The sequence below is a fragment of the Mustelus asterias genome, chromosome 18 (genome assembly GCF_964213995.1).
Source record: "Mustelus asterias chromosome 18, sMusAst1.hap1.1, whole genome shotgun sequence".
Classification (NCBI taxonomy): Eukaryota; Metazoa; Chordata; class Chondrichthyes; order Carcharhiniformes; family Triakidae; genus Mustelus; species Mustelus asterias.
Genome location: NC_135818.1, coordinates 70,287,589 through 70,301,295, shown reverse-complemented (window position 1 = coordinate 70,301,295; position 13,707 = coordinate 70,287,589). Strand labels below are relative to the sequence as shown.

The window sequence follows — 13,707 nt, the reverse complement described above, 5'->3', positions numbered from 1 at the left end:
GATCTAAAAAACATCTGGTGATAATTTAACTAACATTGACTGGGGATGGCTGTAGTTTGGCAGAAGCCACAGGGAGAAGGTAATAGAAGCATTAACATGTTCTTCATTTGAATAATAATTCACTAGACAAATTGCATGTCACAAAAAACAATTTTCTCATATGTTCTGAAGTTTATAGAAGCCGCAAGAATCACACTTGCAATGCAAAGGCCATTGTATAGCCAATATTGACCATCAGACTGAAGGTCGGTTTACTGATTAATGCATAACAGATCTGTTTGAACTTCCTGCGGTATAAATTGGCATTAAACACCAAGGGGCGTGTAGAAACTGGAAGAAACCACAGCAAGAGCAGCCTGCTTTGTTTCAGGCAAAACGGGACCTGAAACTACAATCAAACACCAAGTAAGAATCCGCTTACATGAATGGACTTGTCTTAGAAATTAAGTTGGCAATTGAACCCCTTTAGAACGCCGTTTGTTTGCTCGGTGTGAAAAGGCATCGTCATTAAAGCTGTACGGTTTGAACTGAATGAAAGCAACTCCGACTTCAAACAATCTCAAAGCATTGCAAAACAAGTTTGTCCTTTCCTTCGCAGGTTAAAGATGGGGAAACTGACCCCTGTGGCTTTGTTAATCATCGCCGTGCTCTGCAGTGGAATAGCCAACGTCAATGGAAGGATTTCTTCGATGAAGGCTTCAACTCAGCAAGCTCATGGTTCAAGAACTAAAAGCAATCTGTCGAGACAAATGTCTGTGCTCAGACTCTCAGCCGCAAACACAGAATTTGCCCTGCGTCTATACAGACAGATTGCCTCTCAGCCAAGCGCAACGGCCAAGAATATTTTCTTCTCCCCGGTAAGCATCTCCGCCGGCCTGGCCATGTTGTCTCTGGGTGCAAAGCATAACACTCGGGATCAGCTCCTACAGGTTCTGGGCTACTCCAACATGTCAAAGAATGATGCGGCTGAGATGCATGCAACATTCAGGTACCTCCTGCAAGAACTAACCAGTGAGAAGAGCGAACTGCATCTGACGATGGGTAGCTCCCTGTACCACCAGCAGGGCATCAATCTTCAAAATAAATTCCTTGAGGAAGCGAGGCAATTTTACAAGGCAGAGACAGTCGGTGTTGATTTCAGAGCAGTGGACAAAGCAAAGAAAAAGATCAACTCTAACGTGAGAAGGCAGACGAATGGCAAAATTCAAGAATTTATTAAAAGCCTGAATCGGAACACCGTAATGGTGCTTCTCAATTACGTCCTGTTCAAAGGTAGGAAGTCTTTTGTAGGTTACATGCACATATAATGGACCTGGGTTCAATTCCGGCCTTGGGTGACTGCCTGTCTGTGTGGAGTTTGCACATTCTCCCCACGTCTGCCTGGGTTTCCTCCGAGTGCTCCGGTTTCCTCCCACACTCTGAAGATGTGCGGGTTAGATGGATTGGCCATGCTAAATTGCCCCTTAGTGTCAGGGGGACTAGCAGGTTAAATACATGGAATTGCAGAGATGGGGCCTGGGTGTGATTGTTGTCAATGTAGGCTCGATGGGCCAAATGGCCTCCTGCACTGTAGGGATTTTATGATTCTATGATATAAAGCCTTTGTGAAACAAAGGTGTTGCTTCTATTTTTCAGGAAAGAAAATTTCTTAATTTTTTTTTCAATTAACTATCTCCAGGGAATAGAATGTTTCATAACATTGTAATTTGAGGATTAGTAATGAAAAGAGAAATCTAATCCAAATTAAGTTATTTCGGTGAAATATGAATCTATTAAACTATTTGAAACTGAGCAAAATATATTGTTTCCGTCAAAGCTATCTTATGAACTTTAGTGCTGCGACATATTGTTAATGAAAGTACACAGATAAGTTAATGACTGACAGGTTTGGGACTTTCAACCAATTAATCACAAAATGGTGGGGAGTGGGGTGGGATGATCCTGGTGTAACTGAGATCAAAATGTGTTTGTACGTCAAAGTTTGCTTTCAAGAGTTAGATTCTTTGGCAGTTTAAGGTTTATTTATTAGTGTCACAAGTAGGCTTTCATGGAGTTACTGTGAAAATCCCCTAGTCGCCACACTCCAGCACCTGTTCGGGTACACTGAAGGAGAATTTAGCATGGCCAGTACACCTAACCAGCACATCTTTCGGACTGTAGGAGGAAACCAGATCACCTGGAGGAAACCCACGCAGACACGGGGAGAACGTACAAACTCCACACAGACAGTGACCCAAACCAGGAATCGAACCGGGGTCCCTGGCGCTGTGAGGCGACAGTGCTAATCACTGTGCCACCGTTCCGCCCAGGTCACTTCCAAGCAAACACGTACACCTTTAGGGTTGAAAAGTCACGTTTTTACTCCAGTTAGTTTTGAACGAGGAGGTGAGTGGGTCGGGTGGGCAGTAGGAACCAGCAGTTCAACTGACAGCTCACTCAACCAACCAGCTGCAGGCGGCTCACAACCCAGCCCACCCCCACCCCGGACACAGACTCGACAAGGAGCCAGCCTGCTCCATGCCAGCCCACCGCCATCCCCCCTTCCCCCCATATCCCTTGATCCCTTTAACCCCATGAGCTATAACAATATTAGAACAATATTAGGCAGGAACTGAAGAGTGTTGATTGGGGGCATGTGGGAAGCTTTCAAGTGTATGTTGATAGGGATTCAGGGCCGGCACATTCCTGTACGGATGAAGGATACGTATGGCAGGTTTGGGGAACCTTGGATGACGAGAGGTATTGAGAGCCTAGTCAAAGAGAAAAAGGAAGCATTTGTCAAAGCTAGGAGGCTGGGAACACACGAAGCAAGTGTGGAATACAAGGAAAGTAGAAAGAAACTTAAGCAAGGAGTAAGGAGGGCTGAAAGGGATCACGAAAAATCATTGGCCAGCAGGATTAAGGAAAATCCCAATGCTTTTGATACATATGTAAAGAGCAAGAGGGTAGCCAGGGAGAGGGTTGGCCCACTCAAGAACAGGGGAGGGAATCTATGCATGGAGCCAGAGGAAATGGGCGAGATATTAAATGTGTACTTCGCATCAGTATTCACCAAAGAGAAGGACTTGGTGGATGATGAATCTGAGAAAGGGTGTGAGGATAGTTTGAGCCATGTTGAGATCAAAGACGAGGAGGTATTGGGGTTCTTGAGAAACATTAAGGTGGGCAAGTCCCCAGGGCCTGATGGGATATACCCCAGAATACTGAGAGAGGCAAGAGAGGAAATTGCTGGGGACTTGAGAGAAAACTTTGTATCCTCACTGGCTACAGGGGAGGTCCCTGAGGATTGGAGAATAGCCAATGTCATTCCTTTGTTTAAGAAGGGTAGCAAGAATAATCCAGGTAATTACAGGCCGGTGACCTTTACGTCAGTGGTAGGGAAATCATTGGAGAGGATTCTTCAAGACAGGATTTACTCCCACTTGGAAATGAGCAGACATATGAGCGAGAAGCAACATGATTTTGCAAAGGGGAGGTCGTGTCTCACTAACTTGATCGAGTTTTTTGAGGAACTAATGAAGAGGATTGATGAGGTTAGAGCAGTGGATGTTATCTACATGGACTTCAGTAAGGCCTTTGACAGGGTCCCTCATGGCAGACTGGTGCAGAAGGTGAAGTTGCATGGGATCAGAGGTGCGCTGGCAAGGTGGATACAGAACTGGCTCGGTCATAGAAGACAGAGGGTAGCAGTGGAAGGGTGCATTTCTGAATGGAGGGCTGTGACAAGTGGTGTTCCTCAGGGATCAGTGCTGGGACCTTTGCTGTTTGTAATATATATAAATGATTTGGAGGAAAATGTAACTGGTTTGATTCGTAAGTTTGCGGACGACACAAATGCTGGTGGATTTGCGGATAGCGATGAGGACCATCAGAGGATACAGCAGGATATAGATCAGTTGGAGACTTGGGTGGAGAGATGACAGATGGAGTTTAATCCGGACAAATGTGAGGTAATGCATTTTGGAAGGTCTAATACAGATAGGAAACATGTAGCAAATGGCAGAACACTTAAGAGTATTGGTAGGCAGAGGGATCTGGGTGTACAGGTACACAGGTCACTGAAAGTGGCAACGCAGGTGGAGAAGGTAGCCAAGAAGGCATACGGCATGCTTGCCTTCATCGGCCGGGGCATTGAGTTTAAAAATTGGCAAGTCACGTTGCAGCTTTATAGAACATTAGTTAGGCCACACTTGGAATATACTGTTCAATTCTGGTTGCCACACTACCAGAAAGATGTGGAGGCTTTGGAGAGAGTACAGAAAAGATTTACCAGGATGTTGTCTGTTATGGAGGGCATTAGCTATGAGGAGAAGTTGGAGAAACTTGGTTTGTTCTCACTGGAACGATGGAGGTTGAGGGGCGACCTGATAGAAGTCTACAAGATTATGAGGGGCATGGACAGAGTGGATAGTCAGAAGCTATTTCCCAGGGTGGAAGAGTCAATTACTAGGGGGCACTGGTTTAAGATGCAAGGGGCAAGGTTTAACGGAGATGTATGAAGCAAGGGTTTTACACAGAGAGTGGTGGGTGCCTGGAACTCGCTCCTGGGGGAGGTAGCGGAAGCAGATACGATAGTGAGTTTTATGGGGCGTTTGAACAAATACATGAATAGGATGGGAATAGAGGGATATGGTCCCCGGAAGGGTAGAGGGTTTCAGTTCAGTTCAGTCAGGCAGCGTGGTCGGTGCAGGCTTGGAAGGCCGAAGGGCCTGTTCCTGTCCTGTAATTTCCTTTGTTTGTTGCTCTTTGTTCTTTTGTATATCTAATTTCTTCTTGAAATCAGACAACATTTTGGCTACAACTACTTTTTGTGGTAGTGAATTCCATAGATTCGCCACTCTCTGGGTGAAGAAATTTCTCCTCACCTCTGTCCTAAAAGGTTTACCCCTTATTTTGAAACTATGACCTCTGGTTCTGGACTCCCCCACCATTGGGAACATTCTTCCTGAATCTACCCTGTCTAATCCTGTTAGAATTTTATAATTTTCTATGAGATCTCCTCTCCCTCTTCTAAACTCCAGGGAATACAATCCTAACCGACTTAATCTCTACTCATACAACAGCCCTGCCATCCCAGGATTCAGTCTGGTAAACCTTTACTGTACTCCCTCTATAGTAAGAACATTCTTCCTCAGATAAGGACACCAAAACTGCACACAATATTCCAGGTGTTGCCTCACTAACGCCCTATACGATTGCAGTAAAACAACTCTATTCCTGTACTCAAATCCTCTTGTTACGAAAGCCAACATGCCATTTGCCTTCTTTACTGCCTGCTGTACCTGCGCGCTTACTTTCAGTGACTGATGCATGTGTACACCAAGATCTCGCTGAGTATCCGCCTCTCTCAATTTACAACCATTCGAATAATAATCTGCCTTCCCATTTTTGCTACAGAAATGGATAACCTCACATTTATCCATGTATGGAAATGCCCACTCACTCAAATCACGCTGAAGCATCTCTGCATCCTCCTCACAGCTCATCCATCCACCCAACTTTGTATCATCTGCAAAGTTTTATGTTCCCCGCCTTCTTACTTTCATACTCTATTTTTCCCTTCTTAATCAATTCCTTGGTCTACCTTTGCTGAATTTTAAACTGCTCCCAATTCTCGGGTCAATTGCTTTCTCTTGCCAATTTGAACGCTTCTTCTTTGAATCTAATATTATCTCTAATTTCCCTTGTAAGCCAAGGTTTGGCCACAGTTCTCTTTCCACTCTTGCACCAAGGAGGAATAAGCAACTTTTGGAGTTCACCTATTTGTTCCTTGAATTCCTGCCAATACCTGTTCACTGTCCTTCCTTTCAGTAATGTTTCCCAGTCCATCATAGCCAATTCGTGCCTCATACCATCATATTTACCTTTACTGAGATTCAGGACTCTGGTCTCAGGATCACTTACCTCACTATCCAACTTGATAAAGAATTATATCATATTATGGTCACCCATCCCCAAGGGTTCTCTCACAACTAGATTGTCAAGTAAGCCTTTCCCATTGCACAATACCCAATCCAAGATGGTCTACTTTCTTGTTGGTTCCTCAACGTATAGGTCCAGAAAACTCTCCATACACTCCAAAAATTCCTGCTCTATTGTACTGTGGCTAATTTGCTCACCCAATCTATATGCAGATTAAAGTCACGCATAATCACAGATATTCCGATATCACATGCGTCTCTGATTTCCTGTCTTATACTATTTCCAACATGACCACTACACCACCCCCACAAATGTGTTTTGCCCCTTGGTGTTTCTTAACTCGACCCATACAGATTCCACACCATCTATGCTAGTATCTTTCCTCAATATTGTCTCAATATTTTCTTTAATCAACAATGCAACTCCACCACCTTTTCCTTTCCATTTGTCCTTCCTAAAGACTGAATAGGCCTCAATGTTTAGTTCCCACCCTTGGCCACCTTGGAGACATGACTCCATAATCCCAACTATATCATAGCTCCTCACATTTATCTGCGCAACTAATTATCCATTTTATTTTGAATGCTCCAAGCTCAGGTACAAAATCTTAAGGCTAGTCCTTTCAACGCACCTTGTCCCATTGCTACTATTTTTTTTTACTTTGTCCTTATCTGATTCTGGCCCTTGATTTCTCTGCCTATCACATTTCTTATTCCCCTGTTGTCTTTTTCTTATGTTCTTGATTCCCTCTACTCTCTGAATTCTTACATAGGTTCCCATCCCCCTGCCATATTTTTAAACCCTCCCCAACCACTCTAGCAAGTCCCCCCCCCCTCCCCCTCCCCCCACTCCCCAACCCCCCACTCCCTCCAAAACCAAGACATCAGCCCCGGTCCTGCTTAGGTGTAACCCATCCAATTTCCCACACTTTGAACATAACTTTTAAAATTGGGCTGCCTGCACTGGCTTGGCTGCCCATGCCAAACGTTGCGTGGCAACTACTATGGTTATATTGTGTTTAATAGACAATACTTTCATAATATATGTATGTGGGAGGCAGATTGTAATACCTTTGGCATAAGGCACATCATGGTCCCTATTTTAAACTAACCTACTTTGGTTTAAAAGCACCTGAATAAGCAGGGGTTTTAACACTCCCTGCTACAGGCGGTGGATTATCCGAGTCCACTGGCTTGGTAACGAGCCTAATTGACCTTTGATTGCTTATTTAGGTGTGGTGGCAGATCTCAGCAACTCCCCCACCCCAGCACTGTATTATGGGGGTGAGCTTGGGGGATTAGTGTGACGGGCATCAGGTGGGCATCCGCCCTATCGTATGTGCCCTGTGCCCAAAACACACCTGGCAGAGAGTGCGTACTGTCCCATGCCTGCCTCTAAAAGAAAGCCAACATACTGTTAACAAAAAGTAAATGTTTATTTAGGCCAGTGTGGCACAAGTTATCATTTTGTTTTCAAAGGAATACAACATCGAGTTTGCAAACTGTTTCAAATATTTATTCAATTTCTTTCATCCAACGATTGCAAAACAGGCCATTTCATAGATTTACAGCTGACCTCATCTCGTCTTCCAGAAAGTTGCTGAAGAACAAAGGAACACTTGTAAAAGGATCATGATATCCAATTCTTGTAATACTGTTACACTCCAGGTCATGCTAGGTCAACTAGATATGTGGTTACAAAAGCAAATTCCCTGTTTGTGATATGGATGCAGATTCATCAGCAGAAAAGATTGGTGACACTCACTCAAGGCAAAGCCCTCAATTTGTATCAACAACATACTTTGCTTTAAATTCATCGATGGGATGTGGGCATCGCTGGCTGGGCAATTATTGCAGGTACAGCAGTTAATAAAGAAAGCAAACAGAATGTTGGCATTTATAGCTAAAGGAATAGAATATAAAGGTAAGGGAGTATTGTTGCAAATATACAAGGCATTGGTGAGACTGCCCCTGGAGTATTGTGCACAGTTTTGGTCCCCTTATTTGAGGAAAAATGTAGCAGCATTGGAGGCAGTTCAGAAGAGATTCACTAGATTGATTGCAGAGATGGAGGGTTTGTCATATGAAGAGAGATTGAACAATTTAGGCCTGAACTTTCTGGAATTTAGAAGAATGAGGGGAATTCAAATTGAGGTATATAAGATGATAAGAAGTATGGATAAAGTAGACGTGGATGCTTCCTCTTTTGGGGCATTCTTGGACGAGAGGTCAGTCTTAGGATAAGGGGTAGCAAATTTAAAACAGAGTTGAGGAGAAACTATTTCTCCCAAAGTGTCGTGAATCTGTGGAATTCGCTACCCCAAAGTGCAGTGGATGCTGGGACGGTGAGTAAATTTAAGGAGGAGTTGGACAGATTTTTAATTGATAATCGGTTGAAGAGTTATGGGGAGAAGGCAGGAAAATGGGAATGAGGACCATATCAGCCATGATCGAACGGCGGAGCAGACTCGATGGGCCGAATGGTCAAATTCTGCTGCTATTTCTTATGAACTTATTTCCCATCCCTTGAATTGAGTGTCTTGCTAGTTACATCATGGAGTCACATGTAGGCCAGACCAGGTAAGGACAGAAGATTTCCTTCCCTAAAGGACCAGATAGGTTTTTGGGATGATCAGCAATGGGTTTCATGGTCATCATTAGACTTTTAATTCCAAATTTTCAACATATGCCATGGTGGGATTTGAACATGGGTCCCCAGACTATTAGCCCTGGGTCCATTGGGTTACTACTTTAATGAAAATACCACTATACCACCCCCTTCCCCAACATGCTTGTTTTTAAAAATCCTTGTAATTATCTTTTATTTCATATCTTTCCAACAAATACAGTTGTAAAGTTTATTTAATAACATCACATTACATTAACATTACAATAAAGTTATTGTGAAAATCCCCCAGTTGCCACACCCACGCATTGAACCTGGGTCCCTGGCACTCTGAAACAGCAGCGCTAACCACTGTGCCACCATGTCACCCATGTAATATCAGAACTTATTGTATGCATATCTTTAAAATTATATTCAAGAATTAGTCCTGCAGACAGTATTCTAGTATCAGGTTATTATTGTTTTCCCATACCTTGTAATCTAAAATATGAAAAAAATGAAGCAAATATTTAAGACAAAGTGGAGTTTTACTATCAGTATCTGTTTAAATATTGACCAAGGGGAGTAATGATGGAAATCTCATCTGTCCGTTTGGTGTAATGATCCAGAGTAAAGTGAATTTAACCGGCCTTGATTTAGTTCTTAGAAGGTGTTTGTGTACAGCACAAATCTATCTGTTATTCAGCACTGCTTGCTGGTCAGTAGCAGCTTCAGTTAAAAAATGCTGAGTGGAGGTGTTTTTTCCAGAAATGAAACTCTTGTTAAAATGTTGTTGACAAAGCACAAGGTTGCGAAGGCCGGGGATTGGAACTTTCTTTCCAGCTTGCATTTTTCAGTTTTTTGAAAAAAAAATTATTTTAATGCTTGCCTCCAATTGCTTTTGAGAAGGTGATGGTGAGTCATCTCCTTGAGCCACTATAGTTCATCTTGTGTGGGTATACCCACAGGGCTGTTAGGAAGGGCCTTCCAAGGCGGTTGGCTCATTGGTCCAGGGGTATGATTCTTGCTTAAGATACTTGCATTAAATTGTGGGAGATCCTGGGTTCAAATCCCGGACAAGTCCTGGGTTATTTTTATGGGTGGCACAGTGGTTAGCACTGCTGCCTCACAGCGCCAGGGACCTGGGTTCGATTCCCAGCTCGGGTCACTGTCCGTGTGGATTTTGCACATTCTCCCCGTGTCTGTGTGGGTTTCCTCTGGGTTCTCCAGTTTCCTCCCACAGTCCAAAGATGTGTGGGTTAGGTAGATTGGCCATGCTAAATTGCCCCTTAGTGTCAGCGGGACTAGCTAGGGTAAATGTATGGGGATAGGGTCTGGATGGGATTGTGGTCAGTGCAGACTCGATGGGCCGAATGGCACTGTAGGATTATACATATATTATACAAGATTTTGTCCCAACGTCAGTGAAGGAAAGGCGACGTAGAGTGATATAGATTTTTACAGCACTCCCACATGATTGAAGGCAGGGAAGTTTGTGGAGTAAAGAGGGTGACCTTCCCATGACCTTCCTGCCCATCCTTAACCTGTCTTTCATATTATGGTGGGTGGGGAAAGCAGGCAACACACCCACCCCGAGGTATATTGAGGCCCTTAAGTGATCAATTAATGACCACTTGAGGGTTTCGTTCTGCCTCCATTGCTACTTCCGCTGCAGCAGGGGAAAGCAGAGGCAAGTGGGTAGCCTGGCAGTTTTCACTGCTAAGGGACAGAGAGTGGGGATACCTCCTTCACTGGGAGTGTGGGGGTCCCTGAGCTCGTCAAAAGCATTCCCACCAAGATTGCATTCCCTCCCCACCCCATTTCCTGCCCTCCCAGCCTGTCAAACTCAGCCCCCCCCCCATCCATCGCTGGGATCTGACAGCCAGGCCCATACCAAAATCCAAGATTTACATTTAAGTCTGGGCTCCATCAGTCTTCCTCCCACAGGAGTGTCCACTGCTTGATCCAGGCATTTCCAGGCTATGGAACTGCTTTATATTATATCCTTACTTTCATTCGTGGGACATGGGCGTCGCTGGCTGGCCACCATTTATTATAGGTTGACCTGAGTGGGTTTGTGATCCGTAGTCCTTTTGGTATCTTGTCTGCTTTTACATGGGATACTGAAAGGACTACAGATCACGAACCTACTCAGGTCAACCTATAACACAGACAAAGCAGACACCGTTTATTACCCATTAACAATTGCCCTTGGAGGGCAGTTGGGAGTCAACCACATTGCTGTGGCTTTGGAGTCACAAGTAGGCCAGACCGGGCAAGGATGGCAGATATCTTTCCCTAAAGGACATTAGTGAACCCGAGCAGGACTTCATTGCAGGCTGGGGGTGAAAACATTGAGGGCAGCTCTCAGCATAATATCCCAGTGGGGTTGCTGGGTTTCGGGTGATGGCTGACAATCAACTTTTCAGTCAGGGTCAGGGAATAGGGTACCCCATAAAACCCAAGCCTGCTTTCCAAATCAGGATGATGTGTAGCTTGGAGGGGAACTTTCAGATGATGGCGCTCCAATGGATCCGTCGCCATTGTTCTTCTAAGTGGTGGTGATCACGGGGTTGGAACGTGCTGTTGGAGGAGATGTGACAAGTTACTGCAGTGGGCCTTGGAGATGACTGCTTCCATTTTGTGTTGGTGGTGGAAAGAGTGTATGTTTAAATTGGGTTGATAGTGAGTCAGTTAAGGTGGCTGCTTTGTCCAACATGGTGTTAGAATCATGCGAGGAGGAGTAGAAATATCCTACCATTCCAAGTCCAACCATAATAGGATTGTTTTGCGAATTGGAAGAATGAAGCTATTTACTCAATGTCATTGCTTAACCATTTATGTTAATTGGTCTGGTAAGCTTTCCTGAGTTTAAAACAATGCAGGGTTAGTTTTTATTGACTAAAATAACCCGCCTGGGAAAGAAATAAAAATGTTTATGAAGATAAATTTGACTTTACAACCCACCCACGCACACGCACACACACACACACACACAGAATTGCAAGTTCTACAGAAGATTACTTTCTCAGCCAAATTAAATTTCAATACAAAAAGAAAAAAAGGAGCGAGGTCACTGTTTATGAGTCCTTTACTGGTATCTTTGGCTGCGGCAGACGATTCTTCATGGGAGCCTTGAAAATTCAATGGAGTTGAAGTCCATGTAAACTACAATTTCTGGAGACAGTTTCAATCCAACTTTTTCCTAGAAGTCAATTAATTTTTTACCTGTGGCTTCATTATATGAAAAATCCTCTATGTCGGCATTGGATTTTAAATGGGAATGGAGATAGGGCTTCAATTTAAAGAAGGAAAGGGGCGGATTAATGGTGCCCCGTTGGCAGGACTACTCCTGTTTAAGCAGCTCGCACACTGTATTAAAAGAGTTTTTAAAAATGGTTACTCCAATCACATGACATCTCTGCTCACAATGAATTCCAAAAATATTTACCTTAGCTGATGTGTGAACCAACTATGGCTGTTCTTCCATGGCCTATAATGTCCTGGCCATTATCTATGGACGATTCATTGTTCATCATGGTGAGATAGGAAAACATCCTTTCCATGTAACTATTGTCCAGTAGACCTTCTGTCTCCACTTGGGAGCTGGCCCTATAGGAGTACAAGTGTGAGGTTCGGCACAGTTTCAGCAAATCATTTGAAGTAGTTCTTGATATCAGCAGGTGAGAAATTCCATAGAAGGATGTTGTCAGTCGCTTTGGAGCTTTCCAGAAACTAGTCACCATGCAATACTAGATGACTTGCACAGCCATCTTAAGTCAGTATCTTTTCTTGATTTTAAAAAGTCCTTTTTAAACAGTTCAACATCTGTTTGATCAGCCAATGATTAATATCACTCGCATGAGTGACAATATCTTGACAGAGGTGTTGAGCTTCTTGAATGTTGTCGCTGCATACATCCAGGCAAGTGTAGAGCATTCCATCACCTTTCCGACTTGTGTTTTGCCAGTGATGGACAGGCTTTGGGGAGTCAGGAGGTGAGTTACTCACCCAAGAGTTCCCAGCCTCTGACCTGCTCTTGTAGCCATGGTATTATCCTGCTAACTCCCAGGATATTGGTGGTGCAGGATTCAGTGATAGTAACGCTGTTGAATTTCAAGGGGAGATGATTAGATTCTCTCACGCTGGAGATGGTCATTGCTTCCTATTATGTCAAGCAATATGAGGTCAAATGGAGGGTAGATGACAGCAGATCAAGACATTTCATTCTGCCTCAAATCCATCCCTACAGCAACAGTCGAATTTTCTATTTCACTTACTAGTCAATTTTCAGAGAATTTCATAGAATCCCCACAATGCAGAAGGAGGCCAGTCAGCCCTTCAAGCCTGCACCAACAACAATCCACCCAGGCCCTGTCTCTGTAACGTCGAATATTTACCCTGCTACTAACCCTGACACTAAGGGGCAATTTTGCATGACTAATCAACCTAACCCGCACATCTTTGGAGTGTGGGAGGAAGCCAGAGCACCCGGAGGAAACCCACGCAGACACGGGGAGAAAGTGCAAACTCCACACAGACAGTGACCCGAGGCCGGAATTGAATCCGGGTCCCTGGAGCTGTGAGGCAGCAGTGCTAACCACTGTGCCACTGTGCCGCCCATATTTGTTGGCCCTCCTGGGTGCAATCAAGATGTGAATGCCAATTAATGCTTAATTTGGAATATTTCACACATAAACCAATGGAGTCAAAACTGACCACATTTATTCCACTTACAGTCAACTATGAGAGAACGTTTCATCTTGTCTTTTCAGCTGATTCAAACCTAGACCCCGCAGATGAAAGGATGTAGCAACCCATTGCATCACCAATTGTTCTGTTTGCTTTATTTATCTCCTCCAGTAGGTTTTGCAATAATATTTGTTTTAGTAGTAATGACTGATGACCTGACTAAAAGGAATTGGAGGAAAGATTAAGGAACCGTTGGGCGGGGGTGCGAGTGGGTGGGCTGTTATTGTTTCTTGCACGCTGTACAGACAAAGCATACCGTTCAGAGAGAAGGAAAGAAGAGAGTGCAGGATGTAGTGTTACAATCATAGCTAGGGTATAGAGAAAGATTAACTTAGTGTGAGGTAGGTCCATTCAGAGTCTGATGGCAGCTGTTCCTGCATGGGTTCATACGTGACCTCAGACTTTTGTATCTTTTTCCCGAAGGAGGAA

At 44.0% G+C, this 13,707-nt stretch overlaps 1 protein-coding gene across 1 annotated transcript in view; it reads left to right on the top strand.

Moving 5' to 3' along the window:
* Nucleotides 1–287: 287 nt before the first annotated feature.
* LOC144507270 (alpha-1-antiproteinase F-like) overlaps nucleotides 288–13,707 on the top strand; it is a 28,591-nt gene continuing 15,171 nt past the window's right edge. Inside the window, exons 1-2 of the mRNA XM_078234290.1 lie at nucleotides 288–405; nucleotides 599–1,272. Coding sequence (XP_078090416.1) covers nucleotides 606–1,272 — 667 coding nt within the window. The 5' untranslated portion in view covers nucleotides 288–405; nucleotides 599–605. The remainder of the gene's footprint in view (nucleotides 406–598; nucleotides 1,273–13,707) is intronic.